General features: G+C 44.3%; 1 protein-coding gene across 2 annotated transcripts in view; it reads left to right on the forward strand.

Moving 5' to 3' along the window:
* The window catches only part of KIAA1549 (KIAA1549 ortholog), a 644,398-nt gene that overhangs the window by 587,589 nt on the left and 34,693 nt on the right, over window positions 1-22,116 (forward strand). For both annotated transcript variants that reach the window (XM_069628735.1, XM_069628736.1), the window contains one exon: window positions 19,435-19,767. In XM_069628735.1, the coding sequence (XP_069484836.1) occupies window positions 19,435-19,767 (333 nt within the window). The remainder of the gene's footprint in view (window positions 1-19,434; window positions 19,768-22,116) is intronic.

Genomic DNA, 22,116 nt, shown 5'->3' on the forward strand with positions numbered 1-22,116 from the left:
AATAAGTTCTACTGAATTGGAATCAGAAACAATAAGAAGGCCTTTTGTTTTTGTTTTAGTAGCCTATTATTTTGAAACTGCAATGCCACTCTCTGCCTCTTACTAAGTTTCTGATTCCCCTTCTTTCTTTTGTCTTGTGGGATTTCTCTATTCTCAATCAGATCACCTACAGTATTTTCATTTACTACCCAATCCACAATGTCTTTTGCCCTGCCAATTATCTCAATAACCTCATCAACGTTACTCATTTACACATTTACATTAATTTGACATTCTATCGATGCCACAACTTTGGTATGGGGCCCCTCAGTATTTTTACAGTATTTTTAGACACTGCAGTTGAATCCTTCAAAATCTCACCATCATCTACCAGTATCTCCATGATTGGATCACAGACCAAATTTGATCTACTACACCCTGTTGCATTTTTTTTTGCAAGATTTGATTTCATAGTATAGATTGTGCCCAACACTTGGTTTCTGTCTCCTTACATTTCCCTGTAATCAAAGTCAACACTCTTTCTAATGCGTAATAGATCTTAATGGATGAGGTACCATCCAGGCTATTTGAGGCAGTCACTGCTTGTATCCTATGATTACTCCCCCCCCCCCCAGTTATATCATCAGATTCCCGCAGACTTGGCGAGTCTATTACTTGGGGTCGACGTTGGCACATTTCCTGATTCCTCAATGAGCTCAGTCATAATCCCTTCAAGTATAAGGAGTTCCAGGCTAACACCTCCCCTCCAACCCCAACCTCTCCGCTTGCATGTCTGTCAACACTTGGATTATTGGGGAAAACAGTCTCAGAAATGCTTCTGTGTGTCTCAGCAACTAATTCTCTGTTGTGCCACAATATTATCAATAGGGGTATGTAAACCTTGCTCGTAATTGACGGTCACCAAACCCATCATAAAAGGGCTTTTAGGAGTGATGGTTGCAATAACACTTTCAACCATTTTTGTACCCAAACACGCCAGTTTTCTAGACAACTCAGCTTCCAACGTGCACAAATCCTTGCTATCGAGATTTTGCCTACGGAAAAAACTGGTGATTTTTTCAAGATACTACGCTCCCAGTTTCCTTATTGATCTTATGCAGAGCTTTGTTATTTTCGAGGGGCAGACCCGAGGGTGTCTCAGTGTGGATCCACTTTTTTCCTGTACATTAGTCATCGTTTCACTCACTGCTGGTTTCGCAAGAGATGCGGGAGGGTCATGGCACTCCAATACTCGGCTGCAAGTGGAAACTTCTTCAATATATGGCTCTTCCATTGCCACCATCGCCTATACGCCTGATGGCGTGACAGTGGCACTGCCTCAGTGCTGAGTTCTCCTTAAGTAGAGTAGCCGGCTCAAAGAGTCTTGTGACTCAACAGTCACCGGCAGCAGAGCTGGTAGTCGTAGTTCTCAGAACTGGATGCCAGGAAACGCTACAAAACACTGCATCACTTAACTTGAGAGTTTGATACCTGAAACGTTATCATAAGCTTATTTGAGAATTTGAGTTACATCTTGCCATCATATGTACGGGAAGAAAAGGATCCACCTCCAAATAATACAGAGGTAAATAACTTTTTTCCACTCTAAACTTGTTACAAAAAGATTACACCTGTTCTTGAAACATTGAACAGTGTCTATCCTTAAATACTTATCTGGCCAATAAAGGGATTCTCACTGACTCATGTATGAATTGCTGTTTGGTCATTCCTGCATTCCTTCACAAAAGGCTGTTTTTTCTTTGAAATATGAGACAATGAAGTGCCATTTGACCAGCCTTCTCCATCTTTATCCTATGTTTAGAGTCTGCTTTTCAATGGGATCTGAATTTGTACCATATTATCTAGTCCACAAATCTTTCAAGATTATGGATTACTGTGGTATAGACTTGATGTCCTGTTTGGTGGCCATTACATCATTGAGAAATATTATCAAACGTGTGGCTCATACGTCTGAAGAGTCATTCACAGGGACAAGGTTGTACTTTGTACAGTTTGCACATTTTAAATGAAGAAATCACACTTCGAATTGTCAGCCTAGTCACCATGTTTCCTGAAATGATTAAACTCGAGAGAATTAAAACATTCAGATCCACAGATAATGTTTGTTGTTCATGGTGGTTTTGCTCCTGTCACGAAAGCAGATATGTGACACAATCTAGATGGATTCTAGATGGATTAATTCCTGCAAGAACTGTGAGGAATTACATTGCTTCAGAAGTTTTGGCACACTATGCCAGACCAAGTGCAGCATTTGTAGAGCTTCAAACACAAACCCTTATATCAGAGATCTATGTGGCAGGCATGGAGGCCACACTTGATGCATTTTGTAAACAGTACTCTCTGGATGTTTGTTCCAGAAAGCATTACTCTTTTTACCAACATGTTTTGTGCAACCTATTTGCTTGAACCTGGTCAGCATATGCTGTCACTAACTTTATATAGGAGAACGCACAGGATGACTGAGAAAGGACAAGTGATCATCATGGTGTTTTCCGTTTGTTTAGTCCATGCTCTTCTTCCTTCATAGCACTCACCCTCTCATTCCCTTCAACATTTGCTGTGTTGCAACATCAGTGGTATTGGGGAAATACGTATGGAACTGGTGTGCCAATTGATGCTCTGTTTACATTGGTGGGGTCACAGCATGAAGCCACATTGTAAATCTCATGAAGAGACTGCAACGCTTTCCTGGCCTGCTTGAGGTGCAGGCAATTCAGTCACTTTTGTTAAGAAAGCACTTGACCGTTTTAATCTATTTAACAAAACAATAAATATTCCTTGGGTGTGTCCCCTTTGCTTTTTCCCCGAGAAGTTAAGTTACATCACTCACAGTCCTGGGGGTTTTAGGAGTTCCCACACTTCTTGTCTCTACACGATGTAGCCCATGGCTATCTACTACTCATCCTTGATTATCTGGGTTCTAGTAATCTGTTTCTTGCCCTTGTGGCATTGGAAAGCACTTCCTATGGCTCTCTGGGGCCCATATGCACCTGCACACTAGGCCAGCTGGCTAGTGGAGGGTGGTGAAATGTATTGATTGACAAAACCCAGAGCTCCTTCCAGACAGCTAAAACACGTTCTTAGTCCATTAACTTCCTCAGGGTTCTCACCAGCTTCCTTTCCTTCTGTCCTGATTGTGTCTCATGCAACCTGTTCCCAACCTCCTCCTCTATGGGTCACAATAGTCTCAAGCCTAAGGATACCACCTTTGCACCCTCTGTCACTCCTCCTGTACCTACTCAGTGATTTGCCACTTGATCGTACTAACGCCCTTTCTGTTTTTTCCATGTTGGGTCTTGAGGTTGCCTTTGCCTTCTCCTCTGCTTCCTTCACATTTCTTAGCTTTCACTTCAGACTCCTTTCCGTTCTTTCTTCTACATCTTGACCATACACCTTTAACAATCTCCTTGATATAGCCTCCAACCTCTACCTGTGTATACCTCTACTTTTTTCTGTTCGCAATCATGTTCCTCCTGTAGTCCCTTCCTTCCTTGTGGGCATTCCTTCCACCCACCTGAGTAATCGCGTTTTCTCCTTCGTCACTGATTACCAATCTTCCTTTGTCTTGAAGGTACTCCACAACCTTCTCCCTCCTCATGCCTTCTTCTTCCAGTCACCTCTCCAAAGACTCCTCCCACCTCCTTTCTCTGGACCCTGTCTCCTTTTATTGCTGCTCCCCTTCTACCTCCTCCTTCCTCATTCCTTCCCCCTTCTTTCTCCACAGTCTCACTGCCTCCTCTTTCCTTCACATCTTTACGCTTCACAACTTCCACCTCCTTTCTCCTGGCTTATTTCTCCTCTTCACTCTTTCCAACTCTTCTCTCTTTACTCTTTCCACCTCTTCTATGTTCACTCCTTCCACCTCTTCTCTCCTCAGCTCTTCCTTTCCTCCTGAGCCTTCTCTGTCCTTCTCCGAAACGTAATGTTACTCGTTTGCTGCCTTCTTACACCTGCATCCAAGCTAAACTGTCTGCTGTTCTGGGATAGAGATCCAACCACTCCCTTTCGTCCATTTTAACATTTCTGCAACAGGTATGTAATAATTTTGCTTGTAAAAGGATTGGAACAACAGTTCCCATTCATTGGGCTCACCTGTGTGCACTGAATGCCCGCGGTGGTAAACAGTTTTGCGTACAAAGCACATGGTATGCTCGGTTGGCATCTTGGATGACAGCCTTGTAGTCTACACACTACACAGTGCATCACCTTGCCATTCCTCTTCCACGGTCACTCCTGCTCATCATGTGAGGTTGCCAGCATGTCCCAAACATGGTTCACAGTTAAGACTCTCTCTGATTCCCTAACCACCCACATCCAAGGGGTACCACAACATAAGGATTTGTTATGGGATTCAGGGCTTCTGGCAACAGACTATTTCTAAAAGAGACAGGTGATTTAGGTGCATGGAGCAAGTAGCAGTGCAGATACCCCATAATTCTCTCCTGTGGTCAGCATCAGGAGGTGTGTTGGCTCCCGGCTTCTGAGGCTGAAGACCTCATCACAGAATACACTACATGCTGCAACATCTCATTACCTTTACTTAATTTGTATGCATGCCTTTCTCATTAAGCTGGACCATCTCGTTTTGCCCAGCAAAACCACTTTTCCTCAGAATAAATATCTGTGGGGTGGAGCCAGTGGACACAACGGATGTGGCCTCGATGTGCGCTATCCCTGCCTAAAGATTCCTTTTTCCAAAATGTTATTATTAGGAGAGATTTTCTTTTTGCTGCTTTTCTCCCATAGACTTCTCTAGAACACCCTTTCTTTTTGCTTTGTTTTGACTTTTGACTTCACTTTTTGGAGGTAAATCAAGCCTTTTGCTTTACTTCCCTTGCTTTGTGCTCATTTTTATGGAGCGACTGACCAATCTATAAGATCATCAGTGCTGAGAGACTATGGACCTCATTCCGAGTTTGGCGAAGAAGTAAAAAAGTGGTGGTAATTCTGTTACTGACACTTCTTTTAGTGGTAACGGAATTATTGTCATTGTCCAGCATGCGGTCTGATATGGATTCACATGCTCATGAATATTCCCCGTCGTCAGGATGGGAATCCTTGGTAAAAGAAAATACAGTTTCACTTTAACTTCGAAACTGTATTTCTCATCTAAACCAATGGTTGTCCTCTGGGTCATACTGCCCCATCCAATGACAGTCCTCTCCCTAAGCTCCACCCCTAGTGGCCATCTTCAGATTGTTACCACACGGTTCGGTATTGGGAGTCCTCAAGTTTCTCTCTGAGCTAATTTTGTGTTTTTTCATAAATTATTTTGTAAAATAGTTAGAATTTGACAGATTTTTGCTTCATCATCTTCGACGAAGGATAGTGTAACGCTTACCTGAACTCCACGGGAGCACCTAGGACTGGTAAGGTGTTCTCGGTTTCTCAATTGATTGTAGACCAACAGATTTCTGTAAGGAATTGGAATGGTGACTTAATTTTTCTCCAATAACCAACCCTGTCCACCTTGCACAACATTAAATCAAACAATTGACTCCTTATCACTGAAAAATAAATGAAGCTCACCTAGGCCTTTACGTCATGGAGCTATCCATCCTGCTTCTTGTGCAGGGGCGCTAGTTCTATAGAGGATGATGATTTGATGCGGGACGCCTTTTTCTTAGTTGGTGAGAGAACTTAGTGCAAACTCAATTTTGAAGAAAAGGCGAGCCTTGAAGCAATTGAATTAGGTAAGTTCACAAGGTTCTGGTTTAGAAAATTCAGCCACCATAAATGCTTGTACTGCCTGCATCCCGACCACGATGAGGAGGAATGCGAGGTGTGCCTTGGTTTCTCGAAGAAAACCTAAAAAGACTGATAAAGCAGACTGTTGGTGTGGCTCGAGTCGAGCACGGCCTCTGATGCAGCCTCGGGGCAGGGTCATGTCCCATCCAGGACTGGCCGGTCCGACGACCGTTCTCCCTCTAGGAGGAGGTCGAGAGCCTTTGTGGACACACCACGTGTGTGTTCCAAGTGAAGGCCAAGCTCCGCGACGCTAGCTTCGCTGGGTTCGCCGTTGATGCAGGTCCCGATTCAGACAAAAGGCCTTCGCCATCAACTCTTCCTCCGCAGTGAGCCTGCCAAGGAAAGGAGTGTCTTCAAAGAGAAAGTTGCTAACCCCATCCAAACTCTGTGTGTCTGCAGATGGTCCGACGAGGGAAAAGTCTGGGGAGGACTCGTTGAAGCCAGCTAAGGCTTCACCCAAGGCCAAGTCAATGGAGTTGACGACGGCCACGTCGACAAAGGCAGCCACAAGCACTTTGTCATCTAAGTCAAGGATGCCCACCATGGCTCTGAAAGAGAGTGGGTCCAGGAGAGAAGTGACGGCCACCCCGCGGGTGTCCTTGCCCCCAATACGAGATATGGCTGCAGAAGCAGCACCAAAGGAACTTGGGCCAGGGAAAGACCAGGTGGCTGCTCCGACCCAACAGCCTCCTGAAAGGGAGAGGGAAACTGTCCCAGGTATGCAGACCGGCAAGCTACTGAGAATAGACTGGAGCAGATCTACTAGAGTACCGACGAGGACAATGATCTGTACAACGTGTGCTGGTCAGACCACAGAGGGGGAGGACCTGAGATAGAACCTTAGTCCCCTGTGCGGGAGAGGAGACTCATTAGCCCGGATCCTACTCTGCTGGCTCAGTTCACCCCTAGACCTAGGGATATTTCTCTGGACATTTTATCAACCCTGCACACACTGGTCTCCGAAATCCAGCGAAGGATGCTGCCATCGGGCCTTCACATCCAGAACCTTTGAGGGTAAGCTCTCCCCTGTGGTAGAGAAAGTCCTAGGGGGACGTGGGTCCTCTGCATCATCCGACCCCGCCGCCACCTCGTCACAACAAGACTCCTACCAGAGCGATCTGCACATGGACACAGGCATGAACACTGCTGCCATGGCTACTGGTACCGACGAGGACGACGATTTCATCCCTGCAGATGGGGAGACTTCGCACATGGACGAGCCCCATAGGGTCTCCCTTCCGGATGAAGTTGGATCCTTTCACTCCGTCATCTCGAGGGCCTCGTAACTGTTTCAGTTAGTTTTCGAGGAGAAAAGGAGGGGTTCCTGTACAAACGGCGCGAGTCGAGGAGAAAGACCATCATGGCCATTTCCTTCCTGTACGACATCTGGGAGGAGGGACTAGCTCTAATGAAAAATCCAAGTACGGCCTTGACTATCGGGACAGATTGGAAAAGAAGTACAGCGTGCCCAATTCGGCTCCCAGGTGCCTAAGGTCTCAGCCCTTGCCGGTTCGGTGGTCTCGAAAACGCTCGGCGAACCCGTCATCGGCAGCCATGGTACTTCCGGACCAGGAGGGGAAGAAGCTGGAAGCAATGGGCAAGAGAATAATTTACACAGCAGCCTCTACCATCTAGGCAGCAAACGCCCTAGCTATCTTGTCTCATTATGACCTGGAACTCTGGTACAAGCTGGGCACTATCCTGGGCTTCCCGCCCGAAGACGAAAAGGTCAAGGTGCTGGAACTTTTTCAGGAAGAGGAAGTGGCCTCGGATCACGCCATCACGGTGGCAGAAGACACTGCATCAAATGTTTTCCCCAGATGGGGAACAGGGGTGTCTCTATGCAGTCAAGGTTGGTTGAAGGCTACACATTTCCACCAGGACGTTCAGACTAAGGGGCTGGATATGGCCTTCGATGGGGAGAATCCCTTTGGAAAAGCGGTCAACAAATCTTTGCAGGCAATAAAGACTGACTTGGAGACGGCACGTTCCCTCAGAACTTTGGAACAGCGTTGATACTCGTGCTTTCGCTCCGCCAGTGGAAAGCCAGGAAGATTTTCAAAGGGTTATAGTACCCCTTACAGGTAGTCTTCACGCTCTTCCACTACAATGGATGCTCTCAAGGCAGCAGAGGTCAGCAGCAGCGACGTCCGCAAGGCAGAATACTGTCCCCTAAGCAGGCCCTGCTTACGCATCCCAGTGGGACACCGACTGGCAAAGTTCATCAGCACATGGGAAAAGATCACCACGAACAGATGGGTGCTGGATGCTCTCGGACAGGGGCACACCTTGGAGTTCCAACATAGGTGTCCTCGTATCCCTCCGATTCAGCGGCAAGAACTACACAGGCCACAGCTTCTACAGGCTGTGCAGTCCATGTTACAGAAAGGGGCGATAGAGCCCATCCCCTCTAGCAAGCGAACACATGGCCAAAACCGTACGTTTGTTGACTGAGCTGGGGTTCACCATAAACTATCCGAAGTCTTGCTTGAAGCCATCTTGGGACGCTCTAATTCTGGGCGTGTGACTCAACATTGTTATGTGGTTGGCATCCCCCTCGGAGGAGAGGGCAAAAGCCATACAAGGAAAGGGGCAGCACTTGTCGTCGGCTCTTGGGAAGAATGCTCAGAAATGTGCTAATTCCCTTCTACCTTAGAGACCCCCAGCACTTTTACTGGACTTAGGATTTTTTTATTTTTATCCTGAAGAAAGTGAGACCTTTTTCCCACTCTAATGTATTTTTCTGTGATTTGAACTGTGTTTCGTTTGATTTTGGAGCCTGGCATACATGGGCATCATCTTTTTACTTTGTGACACACAGCACCATCAGTGCAGTGGCACAGGGAAGTCTCTTAGATTTCCCAAAGGTTTAAATACCTTCTCTTGGATAACTACTGTTTCCAAGAGCAGTGAAGTGAAATGAACATTACTTACTTCTTGTAACTTTCTAGACCCAGCACACACTATCTTACAATAGAGTGCTGGAGGGGTTACTTAGTATGCCCTTTGTCTAGTTTCTCATGTAACATTTTTATGTTACCCTTTCTACAATTAATGGCTGGTGGCAGTGGTTTACTTTTTCCTACCATTGTGTGTTTTTACCGCGGGCTGCGTTTGCAGCTGCAGTAAGGCACCCATGGGTGCCCATTTTGTCAAAATGGCCCCGGTCTTCTTTTTTCACCACTTCTTGTTGGAAAGGTCCTTCTTGAGATTTACTCTGTGTGCCAAACCAGGTTTGGCCCCTTTATTCATTTTGTCTTTGGCGGGATTCACTGGTGGAGCGGCCTCTGGCTCCAGCGTGTCTGGCAGGGCAGGAAGCAAGGGAGGATCCTGAAACTCCCTGTGCTTAGTCTACTTGGTGACAGGAATGTATCCTCAGGTAATTGGCCGGCTGGCTGTCCTTGGAGGATAGCCACCCTGCTGTGTGATTGACAGCTAGGCTGTGAATGAATGGGAGAAACCTGCATAAAAGACAATGTCTTTTGCTTGGAAGACAGAGTCGACCACTGGACGAAGCAATCCAAGCAAGAACTTTGAAGAGACGCTTGCTGCAACTCCTGGACCGTTGGTTTGCCCGGTGAAACCCTGCTGCAGTGCTGAAGCTCCGAATACGCCTCGACTAGAGAAGCCCTGCAAAGGACGACTCCTCCCCTTGGGTTGGTGGTACCAATCGACCCAAAGACGAACTCATCTGGAAATCCTCTCGAAGCTAGTTGTACTTCCATTGCTCCTGCAGGAACCGATTGCCAGTGAGAAGAACACCAGAATTGAGTGTATCGTTTTTAAAACAGACACGAGCACCAGGAAGATCCTACGTACTCCCTAGGAGCAGGACTAACCAAGCCTGAGCGTCCTCAACGGAGTGCTGGACCCCACAAGCAAGGAAAGTTCACCAAGTGTCTGAGAACCGCAGTGGTACTATTGCCGAGTAGCTGAAACCGCGAAGTGCCGCTGATCTGAAGTTTGCCCATTGCTGCTGCCGTCCTTCCAACCGTAGTGCATGAGTCCCCAAACGTCCTCCCTCTTGTCCCCACGACTGAGGCCCAGGAACACAAGGATCTGCCATACAACAGGAACAGAAGCCAGCTGGAACCAATTTATTCAGACGCAAGGTTCTGTAAACTAAGGGTTACCTACCTCTTTTTGTGTAACTTACTAGCTCTCAGTTGAGACTAGCCTTTGTTTCCTTTTGCAGAGTTGCTTACAGATTTGCCCATCACAAGCCTCCCAGCATTTGGCCCAACTTTCTTTTTCAACAAAAACTCTCTATAACTTTGCAACACTTTTTACCTACCCTCAAGAAGAATTTCAGCTCCCCTAGACTTTGCTCAATTGACATTGGCTGTCCTTCTCCCTGATAGACTCTTCTAAACCTCTGACTTTGTGTTTTGATCTGTCGCTCCAAATTCACACATTCTTTACTTGTGTAGCTGGCAAAGGGTTAATCTGCATTGCATTGGGGGTTCAAAAGTACTTACCTGCTTGAGAAACTTGTTAGCCATTGTTTCTTCTAACTATTTTCCTTTTGACACCAAACTCAGTATTGCTCTAAATGTACCAGTGATATATCAATCTCCACAGTGTCATAGTTATTTAAGTCACCTGAGGGTGTAGGAAGTGTCTGTGTGCCATCCCCAATGGGTATCTACATGTGAATCATGCCAGACCACATGCTGCAGAAGGTTTAAGTTACTTATCTGTAACTATTGTTCTCCAGCATGGATCTGTTATGGAGTCACATGCAAACCTTCCCACTTTCCCCTCTATGGCTCTTCTTGGTTCATACTGCCAATTTACGTGCTTACCAAATTTGAAGATGGCCACCAGGGGTGGAGCTAAGGGACAGGACTTTCATTGGATGGGGCAGTATAACCCAGAGGACAGTGATCGGTTTAGAGCAGAAATACAGTTTTAAAGTGAAAGTGAAACTGTTTTTTCTTTTGCCGAGGATTCCCAGTTTGATGACGGGGAATATTCATGAGCGTGTGAATCCATGCCAGACCCCATGCTGGAGAACTATAGTTACAGGTAAGTAACTTAAACCTTATTCTGGATGCCTGTCAGCATTTTTAGTCCATCCTGGATTTGGTTGATTTACTCTACTATATGAATTGCCATATTTGGGCCTTTCGACATGAAGCCCACCCACATCTAGTCCAAGGGTATAAGAAATGGGAAACACTTTTCCTTAAAATCTGTAAAGTGTTTTAAAAATGTCCATGATAAACTCTTGGGTTCTTATAAAGTTGCATGGACAAGAGGTTCTTGCATATGGTTAGGTAGAGCATGTCATGCACTATCCCAATATGTTTCTTTATGAATCTGCGTGCCTCTTTCGTTACACTGCTTTGCTCTCTCACTTTGTTTTAGCCCTCTATCCCTCCAACATTCTCATTGAACCCACAGAATTCTTGACTCCCCAAGATTTACAGATGCCCAAGGCCAGTGTAAGGCATGTGATGTAGCCCAAAGGATTTGATTACAAAAGAGCATGTTAAAAATAGTGTATTTTAGCATCATGTGTGGCCTTCCTTTAAAAAAGAATTCATAAACACCAACCATTCTATAACAATAATTACTTTTTATGATACAAGTACAGATTTTTAAATCTGTTGCCATACAAAAGGTATTTCAAATCTGTTTGTGGCTGTTTAGGTGATTGCAAATAAACGGTACCCATTGATTCTATTGCTGAATTTTATTTGCACTTATTTCTCAGTGCAGAACATTAAGCCTTCAAATCAGTAAGCATTTTAAAAATAAACAGATGGTTCATTTGGAAAAGGGGATGTTCGGATAGCAGAGCTAGGGTGTGAGGTCGGAGGCGACCTGCGCGGGGGGCACCCAACCACCAAATTTTTCTGGAGAAATGCAGAAAGAAAACGGCTGTAAAAAAACTCTGGTATATAAATGGTCATTAAAAACACAGGGAACCTGTATAAAGAACTTAGAGGTGACCCAAACTACAGGCTTCTTCAGCTTGACATGCTAATCATAGCCCACATTCAGTACAGAATGTTGCACCAACTACAATTTCTCATATGCATCTAAGATTTTCACAAGCTGTCTGTAAGACCTCATCAATACACTAGTAATAAAATGCTTACAGCACTAAAGGACAAGGATTCTGCAATTGCACATCTTCTCTCTCCTTTGGGTCCAGTTGCCATCACAAAGCAGATACAGATAAGTATGCGCTTAATCAAGGAACAACTAACTAGCTATAGGATTTGGTTTCTGTCTAAAGTGGCTCCTCAGCTTCAATTTCATCTGCATCCTACTCTAAAGAACCTGAGGACCCAAAAATTTGGCAAACTCGTTAAAACTAGAAAAGGACACTGGGGTGAATAAAATAAAAACATGACCTTCGCTGTAGGCTAAAAAATGCAACAACTATCTGTATTGTGCCCTGTGATTTAGAGTACATGCCAACACTTTCTAATTTCCCAACATGTTTCTTTAGGGGTAGAGTAGCACATGCATTCTGCCAGCTGCACTAGTACTTTCCTAATGTCAGCTTGTCCTGATTTTATATTCAAGGCTGTCTGACATCTAATTCAAGGCTGTAGATCAAAATGTATAATACATAGCTGTCTGTTAAACACTTTTTCTAGAGCTACATCGCCATGTATCACCAAAATGATTTCATAGTATCTTATAATGAGAGAGGGGCAGTCCCAGATAACGTGTGATTATCGTTGGACGCACATTTATTTATTTATTTTAGCATTTATATGGCGCTCAACGCCCAAAGGCATCTCAAAGGTAGCACACAAAGACAATACGCAAATGATGGATAGGTGTTGTGACATTGGCTACCCATTGTGTTATGTTATGTTGATTTATACTGCGCACCGCTACCACCCAGGGGCAATCTCCAGGCCCTTGCATGGCTCTGCAAGATAGGGGTTGGGGATGTTGGTTAGGATAGGTTCAGAACAAGGAGGAACTGGCGTCTGAGTGTTTTTCTTGTGGGAGTTGGGGAGGGAGGCCCGTGCCTTGTAACCGTATGGGTAAGACTCCGTGCCTCGGGTGTGTGCTAGTGTTTGTTTTGGTGTTAGTGTGATGTTGAGTGGGTTGTGTGCAATGGTTAGTGTCCATAAGGGGTCCAGTGTCACGCATGACTGTAGCTGTCAGACTATCTGGTGTCTTGGTGTGTACTTGCGTTGTTGAATGTTTTACGGACTATGTGGGGTGGTTCACTCTAAGTGTGCTTTCAGCATTTCAGAGATGGTGGTGTGGACATAGAATTGATTCTTGGTGTGTTTATGTGTGGTGTAGCTATCCCAAGGTCTGGTGTAATGGCGTTGGTTATGTTGGAGGAGCAGGAAGGGGAGGTGGGTTAGAAAGTCGGTCTGTTTGTTGAAGCCTCTGGTGTGACATTTTGGTTGCCGCTTGATGTTTCTCCCCATGTTCTTGGTTGTGGTTTTGTGGCCCCTCTTGCCTCCTTTCTAGTTGTTTGTCTGTGATGCTTTTGAGTCGTTTCCTGAAGGTGATGTGGTCTTCTGTGGTTCTAATTTCTTTGGGCGTGGTTTTCCGGAGGTTAGCAATTAGGCTCGAGAAAGATGTTCTGTCAAATTTCCTTTTTTCGTAAGGTTTTGTCTCTATTTGTAGGTCGTTGCTGAATCTTAGGTCCCTTCTTGGGAGAAACCGCCTAATCTCATCTTGGAGGAATTTGGTATCCATAGAAGTAACCCAATACAAAAAAACAAAGGAGAAATTACCAAATTTGTATGACCAAGAATGGCCGTTATTTTTGTATATGTATAGTAAATGATAGGTGGCTGGAGGGGTACGGTATCAGTTAGGGTAGAGGGATTATGGGGGATGTGGGTGGACTCCCCCTGCATTATTAAAAAAAAGTTAAAAAAGCAAAAAGTAATTGTAGTATTTCTGTCCAAAAAATTAGGTAATTTCTTCATTCGTTTTTATTGTTTCTTCGGAATTTTTGAAGATATCAGAGGAATTTGGCTCCTTGTATGTGCAAGGCGTTGGTGGCCGATGCAGAGTGCTTTGAATTTGATGCATTTTTTACTGGTAACCAGTGTAAGCTTTTCAGTGCTGGAGTGATGTGGTCTGTTCGGTTTAGTCTTCATAGGATCCTGGCTGCTGTATTTTGCACCCTTTGGAGTTTCTTGGTGAGTCTTTCCAGCATTCCTAGGTAGAGGCTGTTTGCGTAGTCAATTTCTTTGAGTATCAGGGATATGATTGTGATGGTTCTGTCAGAGGAAGGAGCGGTAGGGGAGGAATCCTCTAAGTGGTTTTAGGAGGAAAAAGTATTTTTTGGTGGTTGCGTTGACTTACGGTTCCATGGAAATTCTGTTGTCCATGAGTATTCCTAGGTTATTGACTACTTCAGTAGTCTCCGGTTGCGTTCCCATGCCTGACGGCCAGTCCAGTTGTGGCGTCCCTCCAGTGCTCCAGATAAGATTATGAGGTGGGAGTATTTTGCTCCCTATTTTTAAACTTTGAGAGTAAATGTGATTGTAAGAGTAAAAAATACTTTTCTCCTTTGCTTGAGAGTAAAATATAAGTGAAATCCAGCTGACGTGTGCAAAAACTATATGGAAATTGTTACAATGCGGCACCTTTGTGCATTGTGACAGAATACGCCTTTTGTTATTTCACTACCATCGCCCCATTTGATCACTCCTGTATATATTTAAATGTTCAAATCACAAAATCCTAGCCAATTGCATAGTAAAGCGAACATGAATTGTATTGTGTGTTTGGAGGTTCGATAGCAGAATTGTCTTTTGATGTTTAATAAGTCATAATTTCATGGAGCTATTACTACCTAATGGTATGCCAATTTTATGATCCAACAGGGCAGAGAGGCAAGGACTCCATGCTAAATTCTATATCTAATCTAATGGTCAAATGGTTATTTATATAGCGCTTTTGGCAAAGCGCTGTACATAGAACATATTTATCACAATTATTACCAAACCAAATTCGGTACTCCTTTGTCGACCTCGAAAGAATGAAAGGCTGAGTTGGACTTGCCGGGATTCGAACCTGCAACCTACAGATCATGCACAAATTACAGCAACGAGCGCTCAACTGGCTGAGCTATCTTATTGGCTAACATCCTTCAGAGGTCGATTGACTGAGTATCGACTGAGGTATAACAATCACAGTACATAGATGTTGGACGAACCATTCATGAAGCGCTACATAAAGTTACATACCTAGCTGGATTATCACAGGGACAGGTTTTTCTGAGTTTCTATTTCAATTACCCATGTAACTTTCATTTGTTTGTTTTTGAACAGCGCTTGCACTTCCTGGAGAGTCAGGTTTTGGATGTTTTAATTGTAGTCTTGAAGATTTGAAAGGCTAGAACACCTGCAATTGGTGTAATGTCAATCACTGAACCTTGAGCAAAGACTCTGCTACCACTGGCCATTTACAGTAATGTACCCCAGTCACTGCAAGGTGGAATGGATGTAAACTAGACTGTGCATAGTCATCATTTTACCCACTGTTTTTATAATTAGAGTGTAAATTAAATTATTAGTGTAAAAATGATGTGCATCCGCATGATTATGCACACTACACAGGAACTCTGAAAAATACAATTGTGCAATACTGGTTTCTTTAACTGGAATAAAAAAGCATAATTTGTTACAAAAGATACATTCTCAATTGCTACTTAGTTTCCCATCTTATTAATTATACAATCCTGAAATTGTATGAAAATATGCACAGTGCTTCTGAAGTTGAATGGAAAGAAACAATTCCTTTTATCACAGTGTGCAGTTTTTGTTTAAAGGCTTCATCGAAATCCATTCTGTTTCAGAGGTGGCTTGCAATTACATCCATGTAGATAAAAATCAAAAGAAGCCTTCTGGTTTCTGTCAAGTAACCTGACCTTTGCACTGCCCTCTGCTCTAAATCTGTGTGTAACTGTACACAGGAAAATAATAAAGCTGTCGTATTTACAAGATTTTCATGTGTAAAAAGGCTTGGTACACACCTTATCTGGAGGAGTTCGTCCTTCTGTCAAATCCTGCGGGTGAGAGCATTATTTCCATTTTTGCTGGGTTCAGTTTAAGGTTGTTCATTGTAATCCAGTTGTAAATGTCTGTGAGGCAGTTATTTTGTTCCTGGGTTCTGTTTCTTTGCACAATCAGTTTTGTGTCGTCTGTGTAGTTGTAGGCAGTGAGTCCATGAGTTCAAATTATTTTCATCAGTGGGCATATGACGATGTTGAAAAACAGAGGCGAGAGGCAGGATCGCTGTGGGATGCCACAGGATATATTTTTGGTTTTTGCGGTGAACGGTGGTAGGTAGGTTCTTTCGGTTTGTTAGGAATGATTTAAGCCCCTTACTGTGGATTCCTGTATGCCAGGTTCCATCAGTCTTTTTATTAGTGTTGCGTGGCTGATTGTGTCGAAAGCCACTGATATGTCCAGTAGTACGAGGGCTGATTTGCTGTTGTCTGTGTTTATTTTCAGGTTGTCCCATATCACTAGGTATGCTGGTTCTGTTCCTCTCATCGGTCTGAAGCCAAACTGTAACCGGTCGAGTATTCCATTTGTTTTGATGTATTTAAGTAATATCTTGTACACATGGTTCTCCAGGATCTTTGCTGGGTAGGGCAGGTTGCATATCGGTCTGTAGTTGCTCGGGTCTTCTGCGCTTTCAGATTCCTTTTTTATCAGTGGTTTGATGTATGCTGATTCGAAGGCGGACGGTACTATTCCTCTTTTGATTGATAGATGTGTTAGGTTCTGGAAGTGTGTTGCCGGGGTTCTGTGGTTGAGGGTTCCTTTGAAGATGTCAGGGGGCCAGGGGTATTTTGGTGATCCTGCAAGTTTGGTGTCCTTGATCAGTGTAGCAATGGTTACTTCTGTGATTGGTTCTAGGCAGGTGAGTTTTGCTGTAGTCTGCTTTTCGCCAGGTGTCTGTGGTCCGGCAGTTGTGGTTGTATTTGCCTGTTGATGGACTCCTGGATTGTATCTATTTTTGATCGCAGGTGGTTGGTGAGGTTGTCACAAAGTGCTTGCATCGGGATGATGGAATTTTTGCAGGATGGGAATTTTTTATCTCTGATGATTTTGAAGTGTTCTTTCTGTGGATTTTTTGCTGATTCTATTCTTGTGTAATATTTGTTTGCTTTAAGGACTGTTGATTTGTATAGTTTGAGCTGTCTTTGTTGTTTTATTTTGTCTTGAGGGTTAAATTGTTCTCTCCATTTTGCAATTGGTTTTTTGAGTTCTTTCAGTTCTTCTGTGTACCATTCTGTTGGCAGCTAGTCTAGGGCCTTGGTGTGATCCAACTGTTAAGTGTGTTTTCTGCTGTGTCTAAGGTTGTTTCAGTGGGTTCTGTTCTGCTTGGGGAGGTCAAATCTAGAAGGTTTGTTATGGCCTCTAGGGCTAGGTTCTTCCAGTTTCTTTTCTTACTGGCATGAAGGATATTCTTTCCCGCCGGTAGGGGGGTTTGGGATGTGATGTAGAATGCGATCAAGTAGTGGTCACTCCATACCATCGGTGTAGGTGGCGCAGATGCACATTGTCCTTCTCTGCATAAAATTGCATCCAGGGTGTGTCCGGTATTGTGGGTGGATCCATTTACTATTTGCTTGAAATGCAAAATTTCCATGAGCGCACAGAATGAGTTTGCTGTGGATTTTATTTTATTTTTCGAACCAGATGTTGAAGTCTTCCAGTATGACTAGGTTGTCGTGGTAGGTTGATAATAAGGTAGCCGCAAATTTTATTGCAAAGATGGGGTTGTAAGAGGGTGGTCTGTAGATCAGGAGGAATACTATGTTGGTTTGGTCGTTGAGTTTGTTCTTGATGAGGAGGGATTCATAGTCTTCTACGTCAGTTGTGATGAGTTGAGATGCTCGGATGTGTTCTTTGTGTATGATTGCGATTCCGTCTCCTTTTCGGTTTTCTTTGGTGGCGTGTATTCATTTAAAGTTGTCCAGTATGGCTTTTTTCGCGATGGCTTTGTAGTTGTCCGATAACCAGGTTTCTGTAAGAAAGTGCACGTCTGTGCCTCCTTCACTTAGACGGTCATGGATTTCTATTGAGTGTTTTACCATGGATCTAATGTGAAGGAGGCTGCAGTGTAGTTTGTTTGATTTTCCTTTCAGGTTGTTGTTTGTATTGTTGGTACGGTTCAGTGTTTTGTCGGTTGGATATCCGTTGTTGGTGGTTCTCTCTAGTTGTGCCTGTAGAGAGGTGGAGTTCTTTGGTGGTCGGTCTCTTCGTTGAGTAGCGTGATTAGGTCGATGGCAGGGTTGGTACGGTTGGGTTTGGTTTGTTCAGGTTGGTGAATTCTGTTTGTTCCATTCTCTGGTGATATAGGGCATGTAGAGGGTAATGGTTTCCAGTTTGTCCCAGATTGTGGTTGGGGTATTGTGCACGCTGTAGTCCGGGTTGGTGTGGTTTATCAGTTGTTGTGTTGCATTTGGGGTCCTGGTGGGATCTGTATTAGTAACGCGTATTGCCTGTCAGTTTGTTGTTGCTGGTTTTTCTTTGCTTCCCAAGAGGTTGTATGTGGAGAGGTAGCAAGCAATGTAGTATGTCTTTTCTCTGTTATGTGTATATGTCCTCGGGCCATCTGGCCTCTTCTTCATCTAGTTTTTTGCAGTTGTGGGATTTTTCTGGTCGACACCTTCCTGCGTGGTTGTGGTTTGTCTTTAGGGGATTGATCATCTAGAACTGTGCATATGTGCCTGCATACATTACAATTTAGCAAAGTTCTTTAATTTGCTTGTACAATTAAGAGTTGTCACCTCTTTTCTGATATTAAAAATATTGTATCCTTATCAGACCTAGATAGAGTGCTCTTTACGAAATGATATGTCCTTGAGTGCCTGTCCTACCTTTCCCTTAGCAGATGGAAAAGGTTCCTTTTTGCAATGGTGCACGTCTGTTTTCTAGTTCTAAAAAGCTGTTGTTTCAGTGGTGCTTGGTCTGGGAGATGGCAGTAATGCTTGTAAACGTATTCATAAAAGGATGGCAACATTCTCTATGCAAAATACTGTTCGGGATTATCTGTTCACATGCTTTGGCGATCAGATATTATAACACAGCCATCTACACAAATATGTTCCCTTTTCAATACCTGTTGTGTTTCCTTTTGTGATCCCTCTATTTCATACTTTCATATTTTTCTGGCATGCATGCTCCACCTGCCTCTCTTCTTTGCTAATTCCCCCTCTGTAATGCCCTTGCTGCTGTTATACCTTTGCCCCCCCAACTCCCCTTCCCTATTGGGGCAGCCTTCTGCTTTTTCTTCTTCCCATCCTTTTAATTGAATGTTTCTTTGTGTAAGGATTTGAAAAGTGCCTGATACGAAGTTATAATTGCCTTTCGGCTCTGAAGTTCCCCAAACTTAAACCGAAGCAACTCTGACATGAAAATTCCAATACATGTATAGAATTATTTTCTCCCACATAATTCTCGGGACTAACAATTTGCAAGCAATGAGTATAACATTGATGAATGACTCCAAAGCTCTATTACAGTATGGTTTTTCTTTGGAATAGTATGACAACATATATGCGTGTAAAGCACTGAGTTCAGTAAGGCCTTTGAGGGGCTGGGGGCGTCTTGACGATTTAGTCGATGCATGGGTTCAGTAACGGATAATGGGTATGCCGTAGGTAACTTCTTTTCTCCAAATTCTGATTTCCCTTCTTTTGCTTTCTTTGTTTGTTTACTGCAGTCTGATGCGGACCTTGTCATCGAGCCTCCAACGCCCTCCTCCTGTACTGACCTTGGGAAGTTCCCCGGCTCATCTCTGCATGCCCCTCTTCCTGCCCAGTACCTACCTCCGCAGCCCTCAATTGCGGAGGCACGCCAGACCATGCATTCGCTTTTGGATGACGCCTTTGCCCTCGTGGCACCCACAAGTCAGACAGCAGTTCAGACAGTCCCTTCTCTACCAGGGACTATCATGGGCCAGCCAGTAACCAGCCCCCCTATTCGAACAGAGAGGGACAACACCCACTGGGGATCATGCTACACTCAGGCGCCAGACACACGCGCTCCTTTTGCTGTAAGTGAATGAAGACGGCATGAAGTGTGACACTGATATGCATGCAGAATTGCATTGGTTAAGTTCTTAGTTGACCTGATTCTATGCACAGTGTTTAGATATTTACCACAGAAGAACTTAGGCGGGCCAGTGGATTGCCTCTATTTCTGGTTATAGAGAGACTCATTCCTGTAGATTTAGGCAGTGACTGATACTGCCATCATTGCAGTTGTCCCTGCTCCCGGTTGTGCTTTTGAATATTTTCAGTGGAGATGCTTTAGCCGTTTTATGGGAATATCTGAGGCATAATGGCAATCTGACAGTGGAGAATACTCTGCTTCCAGTCTGCTGCTTGCACAATGCCGTAGATAGTGGCCCATCTGTGCAGAGTCTGGAAACATCATGCGTATGATAGACCTGTTTAAACTGCAACATAGTGATGGCAAGTTTTCCAGCTGTCTCTGTGATTGACAATGATTGTGTTTTGTTCATCAGGGCAGCTCCAGCACCTATGAAATATAATTTGACATCTATTGGGTAGAATTTTTAATCCCAGGTTTTATAGGTGGCACATTTTATGTTTAGTAGCAATAGATTGGGACAACATTTATCATGACATGGTACACACACGTAAATCTCCCTGAATTCAGAACCATTACAAGTCGGTTATGTGTATGTTTATGACTTTCCCAGAGTATATTCTTCTCTCTGCAATTCTTTTTCACACTGTTTCACCCCATTTATGTTTTTTGGCCAATGTATTATTGTAAAGTACTGTAGTTCGATGCGGAAAGCCTTTTGCTACGTTATGGGCCGTAGAGGATGATGTCCATTGATGTAAAAATGACAGGTATCCCTCCTTTACCTCTTTTGGTAATGTGCGCCAGGGGCAGGTTATGCTCTTTAGGGGGGTCATGAGCTTTTACAGAAGCAATCCAAACAATAATAGTACAGTGGTACCAAAATTAAATAATGTCCAACCAATATTCTACAAAGATAGGATCTTTAATCTAACAAACGTGCACACATCTAATAAAAACACTACTGGCCCATGCCTGTAAGGGAACACACAGAGAAAGCAGACTTTGTATGGTTTGTAGACAAGGGTGGCCAGGCAAAGATTTCAACAGCAATGTCAATGTTTATGAATATGTGACTCAAAAGGTAAAGTGGCAGGGTTTACAAGTCATGAAGTTCCTTTTAAGTGGACCAGGGGGACAGGGCCTCCTCAGATATATCAAGTTATTTTCTTTGGGGCTGAACAGCATTGAGCCTGACTTTTCTGCATTGTACTGGGAGTCAGGGCACTTTCAGCACTGAGCCAGGGTCAGTCAAGCAGTGGAGGGGTCGGTTTTCAGTGATGTAGTGCTGTTTGCCAGGAGTGACAGCTTGCAGGTCAAAGACACTGGGGATGGTAGTTGATGTCGGGTGGGTGCTGCTGGAAAACTCTGCCACCTTGGGTGCAGAGAAGCCAGAGAGTGGGAGTCAGCTGGCTCAACGCAGTGTCAGGGTCCGGCAGCGACGTGGAGCTCGAAGGAGCTGGTAAATTAACAGATGTTGTTGGTTGGGATTCTTGAAGACTTGGCGGGTCTTCGATCCAGAGACAGTGCAGCTTCAGCATTTAGAAACTTAGAGATGTGGAGACAGTTTAGTATCAAGGTCTGAGATGACTCCAATGGCTCCCTTGCAGCAGAACTATAGAAGGTACCCAAATCTGTGTCAGGCGGTTTGGAGATTGAGGGAGATCCAGGGGGACCCTTTCTTGGTTCCGTGGCTGCTCTAAGGCCAAGTTCAGGATCTCACTGAAGGTGAGCCCTTTCTTCTGCTCTTCACAACCTGAAGGTTGTTCGAGGGCACTTTGCAGGAGTTCTGTCACCTCCAGTGCCAAGGTTGAAGTAGATCTTGTCCACACAGCAATTTCATCCCAAATGTAACCTTGGGATGGGTTGGGAGAAGGGCTTTCCTTTGTTGCCATCTGTCTTCACCTCCGTGGCAGATGACGTTGAGCTAGACTGTATCCCAACAGAGTTCCAGCTGAATCCTTCTTGTCTTGAATTCCAAAGATGAATCGGCTAAGGGGCGGGTCCTTTGTAGGCAAAATGAAACACTGGATTGTCGAGGGCAAACCTGTCATGAAGAAGCCAATCCTTGCATTTGTAACAATTGTCTTTTTCCTGCTAATGTCATGCTAAACGTGTCTTGTCTGCAAGAAGTGGGGAGAGTGAGAATGGGGATGGGAAGTTTGGGTATCTCTAGCAAAGCCAAGATGGTAACCCCCACCCTCTGTGATCGGAACCTGTCCTCTGGGATAATCTAAGCCCGATCACTTTCTCTGTCTGCCTAATTCAAAGGAAACGCCAGTAATCAGCA

This window comes from Ambystoma mexicanum, chromosome 12 (genome assembly GCF_040938575.1).
Source record: "Ambystoma mexicanum isolate Mex_15411 chromosome 12, UKY_AmexF1_1, whole genome shotgun sequence".
In the NCBI taxonomy this organism is placed as follows: domain Eukaryota; kingdom Metazoa; phylum Chordata; class Amphibia; order Caudata; family Ambystomatidae; genus Ambystoma; species Ambystoma mexicanum.